Here is a 27,030-nt window from a genome sequence, read left to right as displayed (position 1 = left end):
TCACCCGGCGGCCGCTTTGATGTCGGCAGCCCTTGGCCGCCGCGCCGCCGCGCTCGCACACAGGCACCGGGCGCTCCGTGCCGCTGCCCGCCCGCTGCTCCCGGGGAAACTTTGCGGGGCTCGGGCTCGGGCTCGGCTCGGGGCGGGGGGGGGGTGGGCGGTGGTGGGGGGCGGCCCGGGGTGGGGGGCCCCGCCGAGCCCGGCATCCCGCGACGCCTGCCCGCAGCCTGCCGAGCCCCCCGCCGGGAGAGGGAGGGAAAAGAGGAGGTGGGGGGGGGGGAAGGAAAAGAGTTAAGAAAGGAAAAGAAAAAAAATTTTTTTGTTAATTTTTTTTTTTTTTAGAAAGAATTCGGAAGGGGGTTTGGAGAAGGAAGCAAAAAAAAAAAAAAATCGAAGGGAAAAGTTTAGAAGTTAAGGAGGCAAATTAGAAAATAACTTTAAAAAGCGAGTTTTGAAGAGGGAGCGAGTTCTTCTTCGAGAGGAAAATAAGAACAGAGGGAGAGGAAAACAAATTTTAAAAAAAAAAAAAAAAAAGCCGAGGAGGGCTCGGTGCGGGCGGCGCAGCTCAGCCCTCGCCGGGACGGTCGGGGCTCGGCTCGGGAGGGAGGAAAATGCCGCAGCTGGGCAGCGGCGGCGGGGACGACCTGGGGGCCACCGACGAGATGCTGGCCTTCAAGGACGAGGGCGAGCAGGAGGAGAAGATCCCCGAGAACGCCTTCACCGAGCGCGACCTGGCCGACCTCAAGTCCTCGCTGGTCAACGAGTCCGAGGGCAGCGGCAGCCCGGCCGCCGCCGCAGACCCCGAGGTGAGCCGGGCCCCCCCCTCCCCAGCACGGCCCCCGGCCGGCCCGCACCCCCCCACCCCCTCCCCAAGCCACCCCCCGCTCTGCTTTTTCTCTCTCCTCCCCATGCAGGCCATCAGGCGTGTGCAGGATCCGCAGAGGGTTTATCAGGAGAAGCTCCCGGACCACATGGAAGATGGTTAGTGGCGGCGACCCCCAAATCTCCAGACCCCCCTGGGACATCCCCCGGCCCCCGCGACCCCCTGGAGGCCCCCCCCAGGGTGGGAAGGGTTGGGGATGCCACCCCCAGAGAGCTGCCTTCATCCAACCTGTGGTCCCCTCTTTTAGGGCCATGGGGCAAAAAAGCTCCCCAAATAATCCATCACCTCCATGGGCTCCCCCGGCAGGCAGAAGTCACCTGTCGGAAGGCAAACCCTGACGGGGAACTTTGATTTTAGCAGGTATGAAGCACCAGGACCCAGGGATGTATAAAGGATCCACGTATTCTGGCTACCCTTTCCTAATGCTCTCAGACCCTTATCTGCCAAATGGATCTATGTCACCGCTGGTGAGTTCATCCTCTCCTTACCCAGAAGTTTGGTGGCCTCTCATGCCGAAGTGTGCCGCGGGTACTGTGCAGGCACCTCCGTGTGCTGTTTTTCTTGACAAAATGCATCTCAGTTTCTGCCCGGGCACTGTCCTGTCCGAGCAGAAGGAAGGAGCGGGAAGGGGCAGCGATGCTCGGCGGGCAGCGCTGCTTTTCTCCAGCTCTGCTGGAGGAGTTTCTTCTCAAGTCTCCTCTTCTAGGTGTGCCTCTTCCAGCAATCAAAGCCTAAGATCTGGTGTAAAAATGCCCCTTCCTTTCTCTGGGTCTGGAGGCGAGCAACTTCTGGTGTTTGTGTTCAGGGACACGTCCCATGGTTTAACTTGAGTTTGGTGTATCTGCTGGTAAAACGGCCAGGTTTTGGCCTGGTTAGGGCTCTGTTGTGGATGATGGCCCAGAAAGTGGATCTTGCACTTCTAAAATGGCAATAGAGGCTTTTCGGAAAGAGCTTAATGCTCCTGGAGGGTTATTCCAGTCTTCTTCCTACAAAGTTTTTCCCTTTCAGGTCGAATCAGTTAGTAGCTCTGCGTATTTGGACGTTTATAATAAGTTGTGCTGTATGAATAATTGAACTAAAGGCTGCTGTAGAAAAGCTGTCTCTCCCCATCGCCATCTCTATCAGAACTTCAGAAAAGAATTTGGTGACATCGCAGCAGATACCGAGCTCGTGTCGCTCCAGGGGAGCCGGCATCGCTGCATTCATTTCAGACACTTGCAGTCGGTTAATGAGAACACAGCAGCATTCGGCGTATTTCAGTTTTAGTTTTTAACCTTTAAAGGAATAAGGTTTGAACGAACGTGTAATGCCCTCCTTAGTGTAAGCAGTTCAGTTTTCAGTTGTTGGTTCACTGGATGGGGTAGGATGTTAGGCTGGCGTTGTGAAAAATTGATGGACGGTGGGGTCTGAAACAATCCTTGAGGTGTGATAAAATGTTGTTTGTGGGAATCGGTGCCGTCTGCTCCCGCAGGCAGGAGGGGAGAGATCCCTTTGGCAGCCCCACCGTGCCCCAGCAGAGCCCTGCTCTGTCAGGGGGAGCCCATCTCCCTGCTGTCACTGTCATAACCGCTGAGGTCGGGGGGCAGGTATGGAGGATCTCTCTAAATGTCGAAGTCTTGTTCAGCTCACAGCAAGGAAAGGTGTGCTTGCAAGGCAGGGCGTTGTTGTAATCAGAGTAAGTGTCTCATCTGTTGTTTCCCACCTCGTGTCGCTTCTTCCAGGTATCCCCCTCGCCCCTCCAAAACATAAAGCTGCTCTCTTCCTGATAGACTGTAAATGGTGATATAGAAACCGTCTTATTGAAATGCATTCAGTTTGCTCCCTTGTATAGAATCTGGACAAGTTCAAAGTTACATTAGCCCAGCAGCTATTTGTTGTAGTGGAATATTTCTTTTAATCTTAAACCCTTACTAGATGGGCACTGAAGTGCAATAGCCTATTTATTAGCAATTATGCTGAAAAGTAGATTGTGGCTTGTGAATTGCCTTTCCCCTTGATAATGTTAAAAATAAATAAATAGAGGTTATTGTCAGAGCAACAGATAGCTGTAAATAGACCGTGCAGAACTCAAAGAGGAGAAAAATGAGTAGTAGGGAGGGAATGATTCCTGTCCCCTCGAGAGCCACAAAAATCACTCACAGCCATAGTGAGTTTTACTCAGATCTGTTCAGATCCTGCAGTGTTTTATGTGTTGCATGATTAAAAAGCTGATTTGATGTTTTCAGCTAAAAATCTGTTATCAAACATTAAGGGAAGAAATCTTCCCATGTCTAAAGGCTCGTCTTGCCTTTGATTTTGGGGGTTTGTGTAGTAGTTACGCCAATATATCTTTCTGAGCAATTTTGTCCCGTGTTTATATTGACTGTGTAAAGGTTATTGTTGCTAAATTATGTATTGCTCTCATATAGATTTATTGCTACCATGTGCATTACATAAAATGCGAGCTGTAATCTGGTGGCTGCTTCCAGTAATTGAGGAGGTCAGATCTGTGACCAAAGATTTCAGATACTTAACCAGCCATAAAAGCGTGTTTAATTAACATTTTAGCACGAGTTGGAGGGGAGGGCTGTGTGAGTAGACGGGATTATGTATCACAGCCATGCGTGGTGGAGGCTGTATTTTGCTTGATGGGGCTTCCTGGAAACAGTTGTTTGCAGCTAGGATTCATTTCAGAATCCTCAAAAACAAAAATTAAAAAAACAAAAACATGGCGCTTTTGCAAGCAAGCTATCGTAGCTTTGCACGTAACTGCCTGACCAGGACGGTACAGCTGCCCTGAAGACGAAGGGCAGTTGGTATCAAGGTTTGGGGCTGAGCCCCCTCAGCTGTGCACCACCAAACCACGATCCTGCTGCGGGGCGCTGCGAGCGGTGCTGGGGCCGGCCCGGTGCGCTGCCCCGGCGGGTGTGTCGCTACCGGTGTCGCCGCAGAGCTGCTTCTGCTCTTTCTTGTATTTATTTTGCTCAGCAGCATCACTTCAGCTTTGTTTCCCTCGGGGTGGTTGTAGCCTGCTGGCTGCTGCCTTGCCCTGGTGGTGCTCACCCCCAGTGTCCTGCTCTGTCCCCGCAGCCCAAACTGTGTCTTTTATCGACGCACACCCACCTGGGTTATCTACACGTGCTGCTGCCGCTCCCAAACGATGCTCGGAGGGTGTCCAGGTACCTGGCAGCAGCAGTGCCAAGCCAGCTGATGTGCTGAGCCCCCACCGAGCAGCAGGATGTGGCGAGAGCCAGCCTGCAGCAAGCGGCAGCTCAGTGCTGCTGGCGGTGGCAAACATCTTCCTAGGGCAGTTGGGCTGGATTGGTGCTGATTTCAGCACTGATTTGAGTGTCCTGGAGGAGCGGCAGAGCTGGCAGAGAGGCAGGAGGATGGATGGCTGGTGGTGGCCAGGTGCTGGAGTTGGGGACGAAGCAACAGAGCGAGCCCAGGCTCCCTGAGTTTTGGGAATGGGCTGGGGATGCCCCTGGGGTGGCTGCTCCAGGATGGGCACTTCTGGGTGAAATGGGTCGAAAGCATCTCTGTGCAGACCGTGCACGTGTCTGAAATCCTGACATTTTGCAAGGCACCAAGCGAGCCGTTCCTCAGCCGGCTCCCAGATGTCACATGCACATGGCATGAGTCTGCTTCGTCCCTCCTGAAAAAGTTTGGCTTTTTCCAGAGCAGAATATGTAGGATTTGCAGGTTAAAAAATCTGCAAGAAACTTCCAAAGAATATTAACACGCTGAGGAACTGCTTTTCTAAATGAAATGTAAGATCATAAAACTATATCCTTTTTTAAATAGTACAAATGACTTTAAATCAAATTAAGGTACATCCTTAGTAAGAACATCAGCCTTTTAGGTGGTTACAAACATTAGAGGTCAGACATGGTCAAACATGTTAACACTTTGATCAGATTAAAATATTTTTCTTGCTACAGTTGTATAATTGAGTTTAGACCCGAGGGGGTTTTCTGAACATTGTTATATCTTGTACCATGTGGTAGTTAAATTTTAGAAGGAGCACTTATAAGTTCCTTTTGTAAATAGGTTTGTGAAGTCGGGGATGAGCAGCACCCTCCCGTGTGTAGGGACGTGGTGGGAGAGCCCCTGGAGCAGGGAAATGCGACCGAATGGGGCTTGTTCCGTTCCCTGCTCTGCTGCACCCCTCTTGTGTTTAGGCAGCTCCTGGGGTGTGGGAAGGCAGAACTTAAGTGTTTTGTATAAAAAGCTGAGGCACTGGGCTTTGTCCTGTTCTTGTGTGAGAAACAGAGGTCCAAGAGCATCTATTTCCAAGGAAAATAAGGACACTAGCTAATTTTCTTGGCTATTAAGCTAACTAGAGCTCACGTAGGATCCAAAGGGGGGTGGTACGCTCCCAAGTTCTGCACGTGTAAAGCCCCAAAATGAGATGTCGGGCCCAGGAAATAATGCAGATGTTCCTGAGGTCCACCTGGCTCCTTGAGCTCGGTCCTCTCGCAGTGGGTTTGCGCTGTCCCCTTGGGCAGGGCGAGATGAAAGCGCGCTTACTGCTGGCCTGGGGCCACAGGTCCCAAACATGCATCACGAGGTGAAAAAGCTGAGGCTGAAAGTCTCCCTCAGTGGTTGGCAAGAGAGGATCAGTCCCAGGGGGCAGGACAGAAGCTGGAGCAGTGTGAGCTGGCTGCTGGGACACAGCTTCTGGGTCCATGCAGGTCTGCTCCATCCCACAGCAGGAGGCTGTTGATCCCGCAGCAGGTGGGGGACAAAAGAAATCTGCAGCTCAGCGTCTGTGTAGAGGTCTTTCTGTCCTAGCTCGTGCTGTCAGAGCAGTATTTTAGTGTTGCTTTTTCCATGTGAGGTTCTGATCCTGTTGAAACCAGCAGCAGAACTCCCCAGAGTCTCCATGCAGGGGTTTGTCCCTGCACGGGGGCTGCTGCGTCCCTCTCCAGATGTGCTGGAGGCGAGCGCCAGCTCGGCACGACACCGGCAGTGCCCACTGTGGTGCGGCAGCAACATCACCAGCAGCATCCCAGCTGGCTTCCCTGGTGGCAGGGCTTGCGCTGTAGGACCTCCCCAAGACATTTCCCTTTCCCTGTGAATTGTTACAGTCCTGGCAGAAAGCATTGGAACCACAGTGCCCAGTGGTGGACATCCTGGCACAGGCAGAGGACTGATTTGTTCCCTCCTGGCCAAAACAAATCCACTTCTCCCAGCTCTTCCACCTAGCTTGAAACAGGATAGTGGTGAAAAGCTTTTTTTTTTTTTTTTAATATTAAAGCGTAATGCTGGATAGGTGGATGTACCAAGACGCAGGGCTTCCGAGGTCATTTATTGCATGTCTGATTCAGCCTCGGTTCCCCCCCCAAGGAAAATTCTTGTGTTAATTTCTGAGTTCATATCACACCCTCAATTTTGAAACAGAACTTCCCTTTGAAATAAATTAGAGAGTTCTGCTTAAGAAGCAGTGACATGATACAGCACTGCATGTGTGTGGTCTAATATACCCTTATTTTTAAATTTTTTTTGGAATGAAAAGAGGAGAAAGAAATATGTCACAGGGAAACGAGACTGAGTTTTATGTAAATCTTTGCCTGCGCACGTGATTTCGACGGTTCAACCATATCTGCTCTCCTCTTGGCATTCCTGCCCAGGCTCTCCTGGAGCTGGCTGCCGAGGCACAGGGTGGTTGGTGGCAGGGAGCTGCTGTGACATTATGCATGGGAAAGGCACCGTTCCTGCGAGCTCCCAACTGTTGCAGTTCATGAGACGTTATTAGCTCAACCGGTGGAGAATTTGGAGAGAAAAGCAAAACGTAGCATAAACCCGAACTCCCAGAGCTCATCCATGTTAATGATTAATATTTTTGAAATTTTAACTGGGAAGAACAAAGTGATTTGGGGGTTAGTGGCACATGGCACGTCCGAGATGAAAGGCGAGAGCTGCTCAGCCTGGTATCCCAGGCTTTAGCTGAGCAAACAGGGGAGCAGCAGGAGGGGGCGAGGAGCTCGGGAAGCACCGGAGGACGTGTGGCACCAGCCTGCAGTCAGCTTGCTGCAATAAGTCTGCAGGCACCATTCGATTCCTGTGCAGGGTGGAAACTCTGACAAATCCGTACAGTTCGGGTTTGCTGGCATTTGTTGTTCTGAGGTACCCGTCTGAGAAAGCACATGGGCGCTTCCATGGCTGAGCCAGACGTTGCTGGGTCCGCAGGGATGACTCTGACTGCTCTCGTGGATCATCTGTGAGGGCCAGATCCTCGCTGCAGATTGCATCCCTCTCTATCTGCAGCGTGATCTGCAAGAGCAGCAGGTTTTCGGGGTACGGGTGGTGTGAGCTGCACACCTAAGATTGCAATCTGCTCCGGTCTGTATGTCTGTGTGCATGTCGTGGCAGTCAGTGGCAGAGCGCAGTCAAGAGCTGAGAAATACCCACGGTTTTGAGGGAACATCTACGACTTGCCATTAACTTCATGCCTGTACTGCTCTGTCTGCCCTTTGTCCCCGTGTGATGCAGCGAGACCAAATTTAGTGTTCGTTTCATGTGGTTTGGCCTTTGAGCCCCTCACTAATTGACTGTAGGGAAGGTAAAGGGAGGACCTGGCTCAAGATGGTCCCAGAGGGATGCTCATGGGGAGGCTGTGCTGGACCAGGCAGGTGTGGGGGAACGGTAGGCTGGCACAGGCTGCCCTTCAGCTACTGAAATCCCCTGCACCATATGTGCCTCACAGATTCCTCATGAAGTCCCCAGGAATTGTCTTCTCCTGTCTGTCTGAAGAGGGACTGCCTCAGTCCCCAGTGCAGACCTTTAGGAGAAGGCACGGCCACTGTGGGAGCTGCGGCTCCTCTCATCCCAGCCCTACAACACTTTGCACAATCCCAGAGCCTCTCCTCTCAGGCGCTGCCCCTGCTTTTCCTTGTTTTCCCATGCCTTTGCCACTCCAGCTCCCTGCTGCTGGTGCCAGGAGATAGCTAGCATCAGCATCTCTCCCCGCCTGATGCGTGTGTGCTCTTACCTCATCGCTTACCAGCGGTGGGTGGAGGGCTCAGAAACAGGAGAGCAGGTCCACGCCGCCTCCTGGGCTCTGCAGAGCCAGGGGGAGCTCCTCAGCCTGCCAAAATCCCCCCCCCGCTGCCAAGCTGGGAGGTGGCAGTACCCCCGCACAGGCCCTTTCGTGTGTTGTTCTTCCAAATGTGCCTTTAAAAATACACACAACACAACACTTGCTCCCTGATCTCCGTGTCTGGAGGCCGAAGCGAAGGTTGGGTAGGAGGCCTGGCTGACTCAGAGGGCTGGTAACAGGACACGGGGCCGTGCGCTTCCTACTTCCCAGCTTTCATCCGGCTGATTCAGCGGCGACCTCGCACCCATTGCTGCCTGGTCCAGCTGCCTGCCCACAAGGGCAAGGCCCCTGCCTTCTTCCGAGCAGGGTGAGAGTCTCATGGCATGGATGATGAACGTCCCCTTGGCCCAGCCTGGCCATGCGGGGAGCTGGCGATGTCCCCACCGAAGCCTCCGCTCGTCTGAGCCGAGGGCCTCGTCCTTGCCCTAGGGTTGCCACTTCAGCACATGCTGCTGGCTCACAAACCCACCTACTTGATTTCTTAAAGGAAGTTATTGCAACACCATGTGCCTCCGAGTCTTGATTACAGCAGGATCTGTTTTCTTGGTCACCTCCAAATGATCTTGGGCGGGCAGCTCTCCCCTTCGCGAGGGCCTCCCTGCGCAGCAGCGCTTCACCGCTCTGTCCTCTGGCCCTTTTCTCCAATTTTTGCCCCTGGGCGTTTATAAATTATGACCCTCCCCAAAGTTATGAAGGGCTGTGCTGCCACGGCTGGCTCTGTGAAGTGGTTTCGTGGAGAAAGTGGGCTGTTTGGTCAGGGTTGACGATGAGGAGGGTTGGCAAAGGCCGGCAGAAGGAGCGGTGCCTACCCGGAGCATCCCGCTGCCCGGAGGCTCTGGGCAAGAGGCCACTGCAGTGGCTCCAAACCTCCGCTGTCTCGGCACTAAACACAGCTCAGCTGCAGCAAGAAGAATCTGGCTCATTGTTTTTCACGGGGTCCCCAAATTAGTATTTTGTAAAACAAAACAATAAAGTCAACAATGCTGTGGGAAGTTTTCGAAACCAAAGTAAAGCTGGATGCTAGAATCTAGAGCACTTTTCGCCTCCGGTTATAACAACTTTACATTTGATTAAATGATAGGCAAAAATAAAAAAAGTCTCAACAGTGTCTCCTTTGTTCCATGGAGAATTGGGAGCCATAATATGCAGAGTGCACATCTGCCTTCAAGAGCTATGCCGCAATCATGGACTGACCAAAAAAAGACTTTTTTAGAGTGATTCTGCTCCTGTGCTATATGTTGAACTTGTTTTCTGCTGTGGTTTGCTCTGAGGAGCAGCATCCACGAGCATAAATAGAGGTTCTCCTCTGATGTGACTTACACAAAGAGAAAATGCGAAAGCCCAGAATCATAAAGTGTGCTTGACTCAGCACGAAGGGGGTAAAATTATAAACACTTGCTGAGGAGGTAGTTTTCCCAGAAATATGCTCAGAAAGGATCAGAAATGCGGAACTTGTATTTGAACACTGAAAAGATGGCACCCCGGAGATTGCCTTTATGTTTCGGAAATAAACCCTCTTAAGGTCTACCACATGAAAATTTGTTGTTCTTAGCACGGGCGGGCTGACGATTTGGTTCTCATTACTTGTTGCTTCCCTGGAATTGCTGGCACACGCTGCCGTGTCGCAGGAGCTGGGGTAGGCAGTGAGGAGGAGCCGTCGTCTTCTAAAAATTTCGCTTTGTATGACTTTGCCCTTAAAGAAGAAAGGCTGATTCCAGCGTGGGAGACTGTACAACCCCTGACACCAGCATAACCCAGGTTGAAGTTTGGCCTTTGAACTCTGACTTCCTGCTATAACTTACGCAGTGTGGCACTGCGATCTTTGAAATCCGACCATCTGAGGTGGTGCAGGGATTCAGAAGTCCAGGTGACGCTCGTGGGGGCGCATCGTGCTGTGCTGTCACTGCCGTGCAGTGTTGGACAGCCAATGCTGTCGCACAGGAGAATTAAAAATATGCATATTAACCTTAAATCCAAAACTGAAGTAATAATATAAAATAAGAGGAAAAAAAAAAAAAAAAAAGAAAGGAAAAAACCTTTCTGTTTAACTTTCTCTGATACAAAGCAATTTCTCCAGGACTGTGCGCCATATGAAACACATTATAAATGCTCTTGTAAAATCCACATCATTATACCACATGAAAGGCTGGCTCCTAAAAATAGCCATTCAGAGAGGATGCAGGCTAGTAGCAATTTCGGTGATCATGAAATAGTTGTGTTGACATCTCTATGCATGCACACCCACAGAAAGCTTTGACTTTTGAATATTCTTAGCAACATTTGTGCTTTGTGGAATTTTCCACGTTCTGGTCCCATGAATAGTCTCTTGGCCAGTGGAGTTCCCTTCTGATCTTATCCTTGTACTTCTAAACTTTATTTTATTGAGAAAATTGGTAAATGATTTTTTCTTTTGCATGAAACTCTTTCCTTGCTGTCAGTTTGCCAGCGGTTGACAGTATCAGTTGTATTTCCCTATCTGCTATCAATGGAAATATTTTCCCTTTCCTTCAATAAACCCACACATCCCTAGCATTTGGAAGGCTAACTGTCAAAATGTAAACCTGGAGCATTAGATGATAGCATGAGGTGCTGCCACATCTACCCGGCCTTTGTATCTGCTTTAGTATTCAAAAGAAAGTAAATGAGATCTGCAGTAATTACACAGCAATGTATCCACAACAGAAATTTCTTCCTCGTCCCAGCAATCAGAATTTGGCTTTTGTTTTGAAATATGAAAGGATATAGCCTCCTGCCTTTGGTGTGTTTGCAGCAAAGCCCTGGCTGGTATAAACTGCCATAGCTCTGGGACAGACAACAGAGTCATGCCAACTGATATCAGTCAAGATCTTTTTGAAGAGCTCATCATATTTTATTTTATTGCTGCCGTGTTTTGTTTTTAGCTTGTTATTTGTTTGAAATCATTACTATAGGGATAGCTTTCTGAAAACTGTTTGAATCTTCAGCGCTGATCTCTGTTTGCGTTTTTCTTTTATAAGCAGAGATGGGGATGCTGGAGCCATGCATCTTCAAACGCTTGGATGTCTGAAGGTTGTGGCTAAAGCCTGTCCAAGGTTTTAAGTGTGTGGCCCCTCTAAAGCCAACTGGAAGCAGTTTATTTCTTCAAAATAAGTTTGCTTTTGGAATTGGAGTAAAATCTTTGGCAATATCGAATGAAATAATAGGGTGTTCAGGAAAATTGCATTGCTTCATAAATAGCTGGCATGAAAATCATTAAGTCTGAAGTTTCATTCAAATCAGATGTAGCTGTGGTTCTAATGGGGCAGTACACAAACTCTTCAAGAAATACAACTCAAACCGATTCACTGTGAGAGTTGCAGTCACTCTCCAAGTTGTTTTAACTTAAAGGGCAGCTCTTGTCCCCTGTCCAGCTCTGCAGTCCTTCTCCAGTGGAAGCCCTCTCTCAAGTTTTTACATCCATCTGTTGAATTCTTGCAGGCTGTTGGTAACTTTGAAGCATCGCATGCTGTAAATCAGCATCACAGAAATATGCTTGCTCTTGCCAGCTTAGCTCCCTAAAACAGCTGGATATGGGGATAGGGAACACCTTAACGAGACAATGACTTTAATTCTTTCAAACATCATAGAATAAATGCATTCATGTCTAAATACAATCAGTAGTACTTTAAGGATATCTTTCCAACTAAGTGCTAAGAAATTTTGGCTCACATGTTGGCATAGAGGCAACAGATACTTGGAAAGAGCCCCAAAAAGTTCCAGACACTTCTACCTTGAAGTTTACATCGTGCCTAAGCCCTTTTTTATTTTCCATAACTGATCTGAGGGCTGAAACCAGGGTTTTATCTGACAGTAGGTTTTCTACTATTCTGATGGACTCCGGGCTTTTCCTGCTAGGAGCAGAGTTCAGTTAAAGACAATACATGCGCACGGCTAGGCTGGAGCTCTGAGATTCTTAGCAGTGCTTGAACAGAAGGATTGTTGTAGAGAAAAATTCATTTATTCACTCAAGAGGACAGCAAATTACCTGTTATTATTAGTGCCAGTTGCTTGAATATTGGCACTAACTGAAAATGGTATTTATCTACATAACATACATTTAATCTTTGCAAAAATAACTATTTTCAAATTCAAAAAAATATAATATTTTCAAATTGTAATATATTTACTGATCTAGTGTATGGATCTACATGTACATCCATACTGGGGGATAAGGCAGGCTGCAGTGCTGTATGTGTGAATCTATGAAAGATGAGCACATCTTTCCAAAAGCATCACTGTTTGCCCAATTTTTTTTATTTATTTTTTTGAAATCTTGGTCTCTCCCGGCGGGTGCGTTGCTGCTGCCGTGGGTGGGAGCTGCCTCCCTCCTGCCTGTGCCCGGGGAGTTTGTTTGATACGGTGCCCAGCGATCCTGTTACCGGAGAGCACCAGGTGCCGCGTAAATAGCCAAATAAACAGACATTAGTAACACAAGTTGTTTATGTGTTAACACAGGATGTTCTCAAAATCAGGTAAGAAGTGAGGCATGTTACCAAGTTTTATAGCAGAGGAACCGGATAGTCTTGTACCTGCGTGCAAGGCTGCGACTGAGGAAGCGCGGTTTTATCCCAGCTTCTGCTCCGGGTCCCCCAGCAGCTCTTTGTCTGTGACTCAGTTTCCCCCAGGAACATTTTGAAGCTTTATCGTTGCATGTGTGAGGAGGGTTTGCAGAGCACTGCAGGAAAAGCCATGTCAATACAGAAAAACAAGAACAAAACAACGGGAAAAAAAAAAAAAAAAAGAACACAAAACCCATCACTGGCTACTGTGATAGGAGCTGTTTCAGAAGCGATTGGAGAAAGGCTAGCCAAAAAAAAGCAAGCTGCACTGCTCGTTAGACCATTTACTTTAAGATATTAAACAAATTGCAATTTCATAATCTTTAAGCAAGCTGCAGGTGGCCCTAAAACCACAACTCCTTCGAGGCGATTGGCATGTTTTCTCACTTCGGAAGCAAATCACTTTTTTAGCCTAAACGGTAATTTCATGGAGTGACATTGGTTGGTGGGAGTGATGACTGGATGGTCCAACGTGTTGTCCCTAATGCACATACCGTGCAAATCCCTGCTGCTAAGCCGAGGACAAAATGTCATTTCTTATTTACCCACTTGCAATATGCTGATGAGAACAACCTCCAGGATTGCACGGCATCGTTTTTGGACACATGTACCAAACTCCTGGATGCATAATTCAAATTCCTTGTCATGAAGAATGAGTCTATTTATCTTGGAACCTTTTTTACTTAAACAGTAATCTCTAGGAAATCATTTGTTAACAGTAGTTAGCTGCCAGTTTGTCAGTTAATGGCTTGAGGCAAAGTCAGAAGCAAATGAAATCTTTTCCAGGCAGATGTCGCATGTGGTGCAGAAAGGTTTATAACAGCTACAAGCATCAGGGGAGGCTCTCGGATGACTTCAGTCCAACTTCTAGCAATACGGGCAACCTGGGCGTCATCGGGTATGGCTGGCCGCGTGGCTAGCACATCCCTTTGTAAAATAGCAAAGCCTGAAGCCGTGCTGCCTCTGTCTGAGCCGGGGCTTTCCTCACTGGAGGCTGCAGGTGCGGGTGTGCAGAGCCCAAAGCCATGGGCTTAGGTCCCGCACAGCTCCGGGGGGACAGGACAGGGAGCTCCAGCCTGGCTCTGAGACGTTATCGGTTCCCCATAGAAGTCTAGCAGCGAGTTTCAGTTAGGTAATGAGGGTTATCTGATTTCTCTTTAATCTGAGAAGCATCACTGAGCATCGCAGACAGAACGATAACCTCAAATTGCTGTTTATCTCGAGCTCGGTGCTGCGTGGAGGAAAAGTGACAAAAACGGGGGGAAATTCACGGGAAGGGGAGCTGAGAAAAGTCACCAAAGCCTCCACCAAATCCCTCCTTCTAGCAGGAGGAGCGGGTGAGAAATAACTGCCCTGAGTAGAAACTCTCCCATGAAGCCACAAAATCCAGCTGAAATAAATACCACTTCCCTGCAGCATTATCTCCCACTCTGCGCTGTCTACCCACAGAGGATGGTAGGGTGTATGAACTGGCAGGGGATTAATGGCAGCGTGGTTCATAAAAAACGTTGCTGCCAGAAGGACGTGGGACCCAGACAGAAGTAAAGAGGGGCTGGTTCTCTCTGCAGATGCCCCCAAGTGCTATTTGTCTGAGAGCAGATTTTCCCACAGATCTTTGGCCTTCATATTATTTGAAGAACCCCCTCTGCAGCTGCAATCCTTCCCTCCCCCGAGGGAAAAACAGGGTGGTAACTTTGTGAACTGAATGGTGTGGAGGTTTAGGAGTGCTGCCATGGGAGGGGAAGATTTGGCTCATTAGCGTGGAACATTGTGTTGCCAGGAACAGAGTTTTGGGGCAGAACTAATAACATGGAAGCAGATGCAGTCAGCTTTTATTAAACTGGTTTGTAGATGACTTTAAATAGGCAGCAGTTGTTCGTGGGTCTCTCCCTGTGAAAGGCAGAACAGACCCCAGCAGCAGAACCTGACTTAGATGCTGGCTAGCAGGTACCAATCAGCCAGCCAAACCTGGGCATGTCAGGAAAAAATTCTTCCAAAAGTCCTTTAAGGAAAAAAAAACAAAACAAAACAAAACAAAAAAAAAAAAAACAACAACATTATGGTTCTGTTATATTTCTAAGCTCTTATAGTCCGCTTCTCACTTGGGACAAGGAGCAGCTGTAGAGTCAGAGAGCTTATGGTCTGAAGGAACCAACATTATCTCATCTCCTCTTTATTGTGGTGTATCACCTCTATGTCTCTGACTACTGAATGTCACTCAGCCACCCCAATAGCTGGGTATACCATTAGCTGCTTGGCTGTGTGTTACAGGTCGGGAAGGATAAATCCACCTCCAAGCCCAGTTTTGAAGCACTTCTCCCTTGAATCACCCCCTCTGTAGCGCTCATTAACTCCAGAACGCTTATCTGCATCGCTGATGATCGGTTGCCATTTCCTGACACATAGCATTCCATGGCCACCAGTAACGATGGGCTGAACTCGCTCCGTAATTGCTTTACACAAGCACACAGCCTGCAGAGACCATCCACCAAACACAAATTGCCCATGCTGGCTCGCTACCAGAACCAAACAAGGCGGCTGATAGCTCCGAGAGGTCAAAGATTGTCCATCCATCCCTCTGCCAGAGCCAGCAATGAATAGTGTTGGGTGTCCTTACAGTGTCCTCCTCTTCCACCACCTCCATGCAGCCTGAACTAGCTCTCTGACTCTTATGAGGCTCCCAGCAAGGATCAGACCCTCCAACGCAGCCAAGTCTGCAAATCTCTGGAAAGCTGCCTGTTGGATTTCTGACTTCTCCACAGAAGTCCACTAGCTGTCACTTTTCTTCCCCACCAGCTCCAGCCACCATTTCATAGGGCAAGGAGCACCTCCAGAAATCCTCTCTTTGCTGTGTGCAGCCAGGAGCAGCCTGACGTATGCATGAGGTCTTCATCCACGTGCTCCTTGCAGCCTCGTCATCCCAGGCCCGCTGAATAAGGCTCAAAGAATCCCATTTGAATGCTGCACTCCATCCTACCTTTGTTGTGCAATACTTTTTTCTCAGGCAGTTTCTAATCTACAGATTTTCTGGGATCTGTGCATGGCATGAAGGGAAGCCTCCTCATCACCTCAGGTTCTGTCTTTCAGTACCGAGTGTTTAAGACATAATTCTAGGCGTCCAGGGCTTGCTTTCTCTTTGTGTCTCCTTTGCTGTTGCTTTCATTTACTAACATGTTGAACTTCAAAGTCTATTCTTTCTCCTTCCTAATTTTTATGGAAAAAATGGTCTGAACCCCATTTGCATTTCCTCCCCGAGGATACTGGCAATCCTTAATCCCATATATTAAAGAATCTGAGTTTTCCCAGCAGCCTTTTATTCTGGGACTACTCTTCCACTCTGTTTTCTCCTTGAAATTCTCTCCTGTGGTTCCAAATTGCTCTTCATGGTGCCCCTGACCACTGTCACATTCTGTTATTAGGTATTTGCATGGACGTTCGATCGCTTTTAAGTCTTTTTCCTCCCCTTTCCAGCCTGCTCTGTGGCAGGTAATTGGTGAGGGTTTCACGCTCGTGGCGGTGCGTGCACGTTTGCCCTTGGTGTTGCAGCATCCAGTATGGGGCCGTGTGCCATGAAACCCAATGATCTCCAGGGCCCGATGGGAATAACTATTTCTAGAGCCACGAGACAGCGGGATGAGATCAAGGATGGCCAATAACTGTGTGCAGACATATTACGCATGGTGCTCATCCACACTGCAGGCTCCATACTGCAGTCAAGGACACGGCAATGGATCCCGGTGGTACTGGGATGGCACTGGGGGGATCCAGCTGCCCTGTCCCTTGTCCCTCTCACTGCTTCCATGTGAGTGTGTGCTGGGACAGCCCCGATGGGGCTCACTGGGAGGTGCGGGAAGCAAGCAAGGTGCTGGCTGGGCTGGCCAGCCGGATCCGGGGGCTGAGATCACGCAAACCCAGTCTTCTCTCCTACAAGTCATTCTCAGCTATGTGCGCGGGTAATTAGCATGTGCATAAACACTTTGTAATCTTGTGATCATGGCTTGCAGATTAGCTCTTTTGCCAGCTTTGCGATTTCTTTGCCAGTTTTAGTTTTAATTGCAAATCCATTACTGCCAGCTCCCTTGCATATTGTAGCAATAGGCAAATTAAAACACTTGGACACAGTTGGGCGGGTTTCAGTTAAGAAATTAATTGTTACTGCCAACCAGGGCTTTTTAATGTGAGGGTGGCATTTGAGCTTGTTTTTGAGGGCATAATCTCCGAGACTTTCTTTTTTCCCTTCTCCTCCCCCCCCCACCAGACTGCGTTGCCCTGTCGAGCAGCTCCACAGATGGCATGAAGCAAATGCTCGCCTCTTTGATCTCCTAGTCAAGAAATTTGGAAGTCGTTCTGAATTTATGAGAATCCTGTCTGAAATAAATCTGTCTGTGCGCAGGGCCACACTAAGTCAACCCAGAGCTGCAGGCACCGCTCACCTGCATCTCGCCATGCAGGATGCGTCCTGCAGGAGTGCTGGGCGATGGCATAGCGATAAAGGGAAACTTTATGCATGTTGTTGAACATGAAGAAGTCTAGACAATCTACGATTTACCAGTCAGGGTAATTGGCTAAAGGCTTAATCCGCCCTGATAATCCAGTAATGGTATTGTTGGCAGGACACTGATGTAAATATCACTCAGCAGAGCTGGCAGCCTCTGTCTCCTGTGATTGCTGCCATTCCCCATTCCCTGGTCCTGGGGGCTGGTAGGGAATTTTTCAAGTTTAGCAGACTTTTCCTCTTCATTGGCTGTTTTCAAAAGCTGCTCGTGCTCCGCTGATGTTGTTTTTAATTGCATTTGCTGGACAGGCACCATTTGTCACCAGTTCCGAATTTTAACAGAAACATTCACCAAGAAACATCCTTTATTTCCTGACGTGCAGTTTTTCACTCAGATCCTTCCAGCCTCCTACTGCTGCAGTGGCACAGCCTGCCATCTCCCCTGAACACAAACGGCACCTGGTTTTGGGGTGGACCCGTGCCAGCGCTATCAGCCACCGTCCCCCTTGTCCACACCTGGTGGCATTCACTGGGCCATCGGGGTTCAGCAGCAGCAAAAGCAGGGAAGGACAGATGGACAAGTTCCCCCTTACAGTATGGGTCTCCAGCCACTGGAGGCTTCCATCCTCACGTGCTGCCTTCGTGGCCTGTTGCTGTGTTAAAGCGATTCAGCTCTGAGAGCAGACTGAAATTATTGTCTAACTGTGCGTGAAGCCAGCGGATATAATCACCTCTCCTGTCCCTGTTACATTATTCCCTTTAACTCGTTCCCTCCGTTTGCCTTAAAAAATGGGCTGTATTCAGCTACCTCTGCAGCGTTCCCAGGGGTGGTCTCTGGTCCTGTATCTGTACAGCACCGAGCCCGATTGAACCCTGCTGGGTACTGGGACTGGGAGAATACATATAATTTATAATGCAGTCATATTCACTCACAGGACAGCCACTTGCTTGCATCTGATTGCTGGCCTTTCTCTCTGTGCTTCATCACCAAATTATGCCCCGAGTATTGTCTGTAAAATTCCCCTGCCTTCAGTGCGTTTGCAGACGTGTAATTGATTGGAACTCAGCAAACAATTCCCGCGAGGGCAGACAGCCTGGGAGTTACGTCTCTGCAGTGGGGTTAACTCCATGCTGCCAGCAGGGGTGTAAAAAACAACATATATAATAGTATATAGAAACTTAGTTCGGTCACTGACCGGCTGAAATGGCTGTGAATCCCTGAGCGAAGTGACACTGTTTTTAAGGCAGCCTTCTTTGAACATTGTTTCTTCGTGTTTTTTCTGCTCAGAAAACAATGGAAGAAGTACAGTTCCGCTGCAAACAAAACCTGAACATGCTCAAACTTACATGCAGAATATCAAAGAGCGCTTATTCAGTACACATTACCACCCTTCCGTTTTACAGCAAACACCTCGTCACAGCCGAGAGACTTTGGGAAAACTATATATAGTGTATTCGGCAGAATGTCACCCTTGCAATTATCCTGTAGCTCTGGCTCCACGATGTTGTGGCTAACAAATCCAACTTTAATTGTTCATGATCTCTATCAGAACAGACATCGGGTTTGCGTTCAGCCGGTATGGAGTCAGGAGGAATAAACACAAACCTACAGTAAGATCAAAGCGGCGGAGAGGTGCGCATGTGCTAATAATAATAGCTTATGAAAGCTCATATTTTCCTTCAACAACATCCTGTCATTTGTGTATTAGCTTTGAAAGGGGTAAAAAAAAAAATTCAGTGTAATTTACTTCAGCAAAAAACGCGATAAGGCAGATACTTGGTTGCACCAGCTCGTGTGTGGTTTGCTGCGAGGATTGTACACGAACCGCGTCCCCCCGCGCATGTGTGAGCCGAGTGTGCAGAGGCTGAGCTGGCTGTGACCGAAGTACCATTGTTATCTGATTTTTACATACAGTCTGTGACAATGTGATGCAGGAGGGAGGATGAGGTAAACAGTCTCAAAGCTGGTAACCGCATCCACACCTGGTGCACCTCGATAAAAATGTCTGTAAACAGTTTGTATAGAGTGAGGTTACAGCGAGGCTGAGGACGTCTAACGGCTCCCCGTGGCCCAGGCAGGCTCAGGAAGGCAAACTCAGGGTCTGGGGGAAGACATCTCGCTGTGTTGGAGTCACCCCGCAGGGAGCAGGCCTGGCCAAAGCCAGGATCCCTCCATGGGTGGCACGGCCCTGCGGGCGGCCTGGTCAGGGTGACCGTGCCACCCCGGGGCGCTCCAGCGGGGCCGATCAGCAGTGATTTACCCCCGGCAGGATGTGACCTACTTCAGGAGCGCTGACAGGCCCGCAGAGCCTGGCACGGCACTGACCATTTCCTCTGCCCTCTTACTTCCAGTTTTCACCCTCAGCTTTTTGATCCGCTGCAGGGGATTGAACCCCACGGGACTGTTTCCCATCCTGGAGGGGTGCCCCGGCTGGCCCCGGGATGCCCAGCGGAGTAACCCCAACACCGAAACCGCAGGGGGAAGGCCGCACAGAGAGGATGCTGGGCACTGGGAAGGATACGGCGTGTTTTGAATCCGCCTTTCACATCGCATGCTGTGGTTGTTGACATTCGGTTTTGCCTGTAGTTCTGCGTGCAAGCAGGAAAGGGTTTGGGGTTTTCGTGAAGGGGAGGACGGCTGACAATAAAAGGTGACAAAGTAGCCCAAGAAGTGCTGCAGATAGGCTGGCTGAGGAAGGAGAGAGTTGTTTAGAAAGAAAACCGAGGGGAAGAGCTCCGACGGGAGCAGATAGGTAGAGGCACGATCACAAACTTTCTGGTCTTCCTGCACAGGTGCTGTCCTAAGGTCCTGCCGTCTGTTGGGCAAGGTGACTGCAGCCGTACACTGATAATAGCAGCGAGTAATCGCAGCGCTAGAGAGGCGTTTTTCAGGGTTGTGAGGCTGAGTGAGAGTCTATCCAAATTCTGCAGCGGCTGAATCGCAGCAAACAGGGACTCGTTAAGAAAGTGGAGCAAATAATAATGATCCGTCTGTTTAATGCAGCTGAAAGGCGTACTTCAAAGATAGAGTTATCCTAAAAAAGCCCAAGTATGGAGGGGAGTAGACTTGATCACCACTTCCAAGTTTTGATGGTAGTGTTGTAAGTAGGTCAGCAAACGGTAATATTTAAATTAACTCCTCTTTCTGGCAACTAGATGGGAATGTAGGTCTGGAAATGTGTAGATGTAGGTTCTCTTCCCAGCGCTGCCACTCTGACAAGTCACTTCATCTCCTCACGCCTCAGGGGAGAATACACCTTTGGGCTCTGCCCAGTAATCATCATCCAAATGCTTCCCCACCTATCTAAAGGGTTTTAGAATATGTGATTGAAAAGTGCAAAGTATTATTAACGTTGAATTAATGTCTGCCATTACAATATGTAATGGAGCACTTCTGCACACACCCCATTTCCTCCTGCTTGAATGTTTTGTCAGACGAGTCCAAGTGTTTACCAGCTTTATAGCCGCCCTAAAAAGAGAGCGTGAGCTGTGACTGCGGTACCGAGTGGGGCCGCCAGGCTTGTTGGCTGGCTGGACGGGGTATTTTGGGAGCTGGCAGTGCAGTGGGGCCAGGGGCATGGGGCTGCCCCATTGCCAGCTGCCCCGAAGCTGCAGCTCCGTACCGGAAAGCCGCATGGCTTGGCTGCGGGGTGCACGGTGGGGCACAGACGTGCCACGCTTCCTGGCGGGGTGTAGAGGGTGGGCACATGGGGGGACAGGTGGTGGGAGATGGAGCAGCCCCATCCATCTCCCACCACCCATGTGCCCATCGGCAGCAGCCTCTGCAGCCCCGAACGTGCCCTGGCAGCGAGCAGTGCGCTGCGCCGTGCCGGCATTTCCACCTCCCCGAACGTATTGATTTTCTCCATGCAAATAACAGCTGCGTGGCTGCTGACACATGGCCGTGTTTAAGGATTTAAAGCCAGACCTTTCAAGGCAGCGTGTCTCCTTTTCAGTCGTCGGCTCATCTCAGCAGACAGAAATTCCCGGTCTGCCTGTTGCTCTCGCCCACCGCTGCTGGGTGCACCCGGTGCCGGTGTGCACGGCAGCAGCCTGGCAGCCCTGCCTCGCTCGCTGCCTTCTCATTATCGCACGCCACGCAGACATTTTGCTGCTTTTCTGAAATATCTGAGCGCTCGGTGTGGGTTACTGTCTAGACTGCATCACTTTAGCAAAATGTATTCACTAATATAATATACTATTAGAGCTCACTAAAAGTAACAAACAAAGTGCATTTCTTTGTTCACTCCTTAATTGTTTGTTCATTAGCTTGCTCACTGATTCATAAAACATGAAAACCTCCAATAGGGTATCTAGTCACTAGTGCAAATTAGCTAGTTTCTAATGTACATAAATAAATTATAACCCTGCATTTACAATTCGCCTTTAATACGAGCGCAGCACAGAAGTGCTTTATCTCATCAGGAAAGAATTGGGTCTGCTGCTATGCACACAAAATGACAAGTAAAGGCAGAAGCCGGGAGTGCTGTATTCTACACCCACAAAACACATTAGTAGCAAAACCAATCTCTTTTCTGGTGGGTAATCTGTTTTCTTTAGTTTTAAAGCTGGAATAGATCATCCTTGAATACATACCTTTGCAGGTAGGGCTGGATGTTCAGCTGCTGTAAATTGGCACGGGCATGGTTCACGTACTGAGCAGTTAGGGAAGCCCTGAAGCTCTCGTCCCGGGGCTTCATGTTTTCCCCTGGTTCATGTGATCTGGTTTTGTTCTTCCTTTGTACTTTTTGGCTGTTCATGTTGCTTAAGAAAATATTCACCGAAAAGAGACATGTCCTCACTTTCCTAAGGAACTTATTTCCAGGTAGGATGTGCTCATGTGCGAGGCTCCTGGAGAATCTCAGATAATCTTGTAATGGTATTTTCTTTCTAGCCTACAGAGTTTTGTGGCAGGGAGTGTAATTCTATAATGCGATTCATAGATACAGTTCTTCACTCGTCTCCATACCACCAATAGCATGCTCGTCACAAAGGGTCTCATTCTCTAAAAATACTGTAGGTTTTTAGATAAATTTCTGAAGATGGCTGTTTAATGTCTGCATATTTTATTGTTTTAATCCCTATTCAGTTCTGTAACTCTCTTAAATAATGAACACAGGCTATCTGGTATAAGCTTTTAATACAAGTTGTGGCTTACGCAGCACAATCCATCCACGGGAGAGGTTTTCACTAGTGCAGCCTTACCTTGAGCGGTTAAGGGTCCCACAGCAAGAGCACTTGTGTTCCAAGCAGTACAACCTATAGATTAGATATTCAAAACCCAGGTCTTGTCTGATTTGTATGGACGCTAACAATCTATGGTAAAGATTGAATAAATAAGATGTCTTTTGTTCCTCAGCTGATGGTTACAGCCTTTTCCGTGGGCAATGTTCCCAAAGTCTTTACTGTGTGTAGGGCTCAGACCTGCAAGTGCTCACATAGGGAAATGATTTCACATGTGTGGACGGTCTTGTTGAAATCAGCCTGACAATTTGTGCATAAAATTATTTGTATGCATTTGTATTTGTAAGTGTTGGATTTATGCATACAAGATCAAGGACTTAGTTCGTAAATGTTTTTTGTTTTGATACATAAAAGCATTGTTGACTGGGTATTCAGAGGTCTCTGCTGCCTAAATCCTATTGAATTTCAATAGCAACCACTCATATGCCTCTCTTGAGCACACCTAAATATCCATAAAATTAAGAAAAATTATGAGAAACTGAAGGATATTCCAGCAAGTCAGTTCCCTGTGGGATGCAACATTGAACAAGGTCTGTTGCCAGCAGTCGAGATTCAAAACATGTATTTTGTACAGAACGAACTGTACCCTTTTTTCTCAGCCTCACAATTGATTAAACAGAGATTAGGATTATGTGGGGTGCGTATCTTCAGTTATTTTACCTCATTACTATACCATTACTTTAACTGACTTTACCTCAAAGCTGGCCAAACTTCCTTTTCTTTGCTAAATTTGCTCATGAATTCTACTCTTGCTCACATGGCCAGCACCTCTGCTGCGGATAGATGTTGAAAAAGCCTGAACCAAGAGCTATATCTGTATATCACGACATGTCAGAGGTGTTCCTGGGTGATAATCCTGTGCCCCCCATCGCAGCGCGGCACCAAGCCTCCCTATTGACTGGCACACGGGAGAGGATTTCATCAGCAGGCAGATGTGCAACAGCTAAATCCGCTTCCTGGAGACATTTTAGGATCTCTGTGGTATCCAAGGGGATAATTTTTCATGGATGTTTTGAATTTGAAAATCCAAGTGCGTGATTCATGTGGTGTGAGAGCTGGCAGTGCTCAAGTTGTGCTCTCCAGCTTCACCAGGAGCTGCAATCCACCTGGGCTCTTCAGGGTGGGCCAGTTGTGCTGCCACCTGAATGAAACCCTGCCTTGGAAGGTCGGAGGCACCTTTGCCCGGTTTGACTCTGTCCGGATTTCAGATAGTTGGCTTTTTTCGTGTTTGACCAGTTGCTGATTTCTTTTTGTCAGTGTTCTGCTTCAACAACACAGAACTAGCGCTGGTTAATAAGCCCACAGATCTGTAATTTCTTGTTTATGAAGGAAAACCAGACATTTGGTGACATCTCCTATCCTGCTGTTGGAGCTAACCGGTACGCGATGCTCTGAAGGACTACACAAAGACTCCAGAAGGCGTAGTTCAGAAATTCTCTTTCATCTTCATCTAATTCTGCTTGAATTTCTTCATTTAATTGTTCAAATCATTGGCTGTGTTTGGGTTTTTACATTTTTGGTTTGCTGTATGTATAATGCTATCCGGCTCTCTTTAGAGATGACCAGATTAGGTAAAAGAAAATGAATTATGCTTATTTCTGTGCTTTAGGTCTTTGTTTAAGTGTAGTGTCCTATGCAAAACAAGGAGCATGATTATTTAATGTTTTCTTTAGATCCTAACTCTAACCCAGCCTCCCCAGCTCCACCTGAGTTATATAGTTTTCTTCGCTGTACCTTGTTGAAGGTAGAGGTTATTGCAAAGCATATGGAAAGCTCTAGATTAATGTCTTTTATTTTAGTAGTAGTTGTGGTGCCGAGACTCTGTTGGTGGAGTTTTTGTGACCACTGGAAATTGATTTCAAGGGCCAGCGCACAGCTCCTTGATGAAGACAACTTTCCTTCACAGCTGGTCCTGTCTGGATTCAGGACCACGACTGGGAGGCAGAATATTTTACCTCAAATGCCAAGAGTTTTAAAGTCCTCAAGCAAGCTGGCATTTAAAAGGAAGAGTTGCTAACTTCGACATACATAATTGACATATAATTTGAAATAATAGCTTTAGAGGAGTGACTGCATAGAATTTGACCTATATATTCCTTAGAATTGGTGAGCATATGGAGGAAGGAGGGAGCATGACCCAGCATGACATTCAGATCTTAGAAGAAGGTTGCATGAGTAACCTTAAAAAAGGCAGCCATTTAATTTCAGTCTTGGAATTGCATCATGAAATCACAAGCCAAGAACCATGGAACCCAGCAGGGGCATTGTTAGAGCCATTTCCTGGTGCTCATCTGCCTGAATTAAAAAAAAAAGTTAACTGCTTTCTTTTGGAGAGCAGCAGTAAATGCATCTCCTTGTAACCACCTCGCTGTAATAAGAGCACCTCTTCTGCAGCTGAAGAGGGTTTCAGCTACACCTTCAACTCACGGTATTGCCAGGTGGAGGTGATCCTGCTTACTCAAAATACCTCTGCAGAAAGTTATCCCAATCCCACAAACCACTCCATATTATCCCATTGATATTCCGCCGGCAGAGCAGCCTCTAAGGCTTTAGAAACCCAAATGGAGGCAGGTGTCTTTTTTGTCCTCCAGCATTCCCAGAAAATCTGGTGATGTGGGATTTCCCCAGTCCTTAGAGGAGTCCCCTGGGGGGAAGATACAGACAAGGGTGGCAGTGGGGTACTTATTAGGGCCTGTGCTCTGCTTCCACCTCTTGCTGGGGCAGAGGGCTGTCACATCCTTCACCCGTGTCCCTGTGCTGCCTGGGGCTGAGCCCTGGCTCCCCGGGAGCATCCCAGGGCTGCTCCGTCCTCTCCAGCTCCTCCGCTTTGCCATTCCTGGCACGGTGACAGCAGATAGATCACACGTGAAGGGAGGAGGTGCAGCAGCACGGGGGTGCTTACGAAACAGGGGATTAAGCCAGTGACACCAGTATCCCCAGTACCAAGCTCCCAGGGGAGCGCGCGAGGTCAGTGCCTTAGGACAGCAGCGCCCTTGGGCACCGCACTGGGGTCCCGCTGTTCCCTTGACATTTGCTCCGTTTCCTTGCACAGCACAGGCATTGTTGGTCAGCTTTATGGAAAGGACTGCTTTGTATCAACTGTTTTAATCGCTGTCTCTCCTGTCTGTGGAGTATCAGGGCTTCCACGAGCAGCAGGAGTGGCTGTGGGATCGTAGCTCCGGTCATACGACGCAGTGTGCTGTTTGGGGTGATTCACCTGGCACGCTGCTCTGCCCCTCGGTGTGTTTGGTTAAGGCATGACATGTTCCATGAGCCGCAGATCTGGAGTGAAATGTTGCTGCTGTGGTGTGTTTTTTAAATCTGTCCTTAAATGATGAGCAGCGCATGCTGAGAGCCGCTGGACGCTGGTCCTTGCTCTCCTGTCCCCTCATGCAGCAGGTTCCCAGAGCTCTGGCTTTTCCCTGGTGAGGAGGATGGGTACAACCAGCTGGAAGCAAGCCCCGCTGCCTCACAGGGAGATCACAAAGGGTTTTCCTCAAACACTGAGGCCACCAGCAGTCCTGGAGATCCACGCAACTGCTGTGTCACCCGAAATATGTCCCAAGAGCGGAGCACTTTCCTTTTCCGTCTGCCTAATAGTCTCAGCAGCAATTTTAAATAGATATTTATGTGAAATCTCTTTTTATGTTCCATTTCCAAGCCTGCACTCATGGGTTTACGCGTGAGTAATGCATGAGTCGGCAGGGTATGATGCTCATTACTCACAGGGGCCGCGCAGGGAGGTGCTCGGAGCGGTGCTGAGGGCCGGTTGTGCCATGGGTCCGTCCCATCCCCGAGCGCTGGGTGCTGCTGCCTTCAGTTGCCGATGCTGTCAGAGCTGGGAGAAGGAATTTGGGTTATTTGGGCCCATTTTTTACTCCGTTTCTGTCATGGTAAACCGAATCTCTACTGCGTCACCCAGTACAAGTCGGTGATAAGGCCTCATTTCTCCATCTTCTGCCTTCCACTGCTATTTGTGGAAGGGAGGCAGTAAGTGACGTTGGGTAGACACAGACTCTCTTTTACATGGGGATTACATTACCTACAAAGAATGTAGGCAAGCCAGATTCAGTGGTGCAACTTGCTGAAGAAAAGACTAGCAGCCAGCGCTAATAGGAGTATCTGGTCATTCACTAATGGATTAATCTTCTTTTCCTTCAGTCAAACGTTTCTGTTTAAAGCACCTGCTAACAAGGGAGCAACATAATGAAGTGTCTGGGTGGTAAGAAGCATTTTTAGAGCCCTGCTTTTGCTTCCTATTCTTTAGTCGGTGTATAGAGCAAAGAAAAGGCTCCCATGGCACAGAGACACAGGAACAGGGGTGGGGAATTAGGATCAGGGCCCCGGTGCCTGAAATACCCAGCCTGCAAGGTCTCATGCCGCAGGCTGGGTGGAAAACAAGAGTGATAATTGAAGCAGAGAGACTGACGTTAGGAGCAGAGCAGAACAAATTAATGTGTGATCCTGGAGGGCGATCGCTCCCATTTCTGCGCCTGAGAACGCCTGGGTCCGTGCCGTATCGCAGAGATGCGCAGGCGAAGAATCAGCTGCTGCTGCTCAGAATACAGTCTAGACCAACCCTAGACAGACCAGAAAGACAACATGGCATGGAAATCAAAACACAGGCTCCTATTTGGCTAATGGTGCACAGGATACAGTGGGGCCAGCGTGAGGTTTTTTGCTTGTGGTCGAGAATTTAACTTTCTTTTTTCTGAACGCGCTCTAACGTAAGACAGTTTGGGGGTGAGGG

At 48.6% G+C, this 27,030-nt stretch overlaps 1 protein-coding gene across 2 annotated transcripts in view; it reads left to right on the top strand.

Moving 5' to 3' along the window:
* The first annotated feature begins 373 nt into the window (after window positions 1-373).
* The window catches only part of TCF7 (transcription factor 7), a 62,807-nt gene continuing 36,150 nt past the window's right edge, over window positions 374-27,030 (top strand). For both annotated transcript variants that reach the window (XM_032197241.1, XM_032197242.1), the window contains exons 1-3: window positions 374-806; window positions 915-981; window positions 1,241-1,350. In XM_032197241.1, the coding sequence (XP_032053132.1) occupies window positions 612-806; window positions 915-981; window positions 1,241-1,350 (372 nt within the window). In that variant the 5' untranslated portion in view covers window positions 374-611. The remainder of the gene's footprint in view (window positions 807-914; window positions 982-1,240; window positions 1,351-27,030) is intronic.

This window comes from Aythya fuligula, chromosome 14 (assembly GCF_009819795.1).
Source record: "Aythya fuligula isolate bAytFul2 chromosome 14, bAytFul2.pri, whole genome shotgun sequence".
In the NCBI taxonomy this organism is placed as follows: Eukaryota; Metazoa; Chordata; class Aves; order Anseriformes; family Anatidae; genus Aythya; species Aythya fuligula.
Note: the sequence above shows the minus strand (reverse complement) of the source record. Positions and strands in the feature narration are given on the sequence as shown.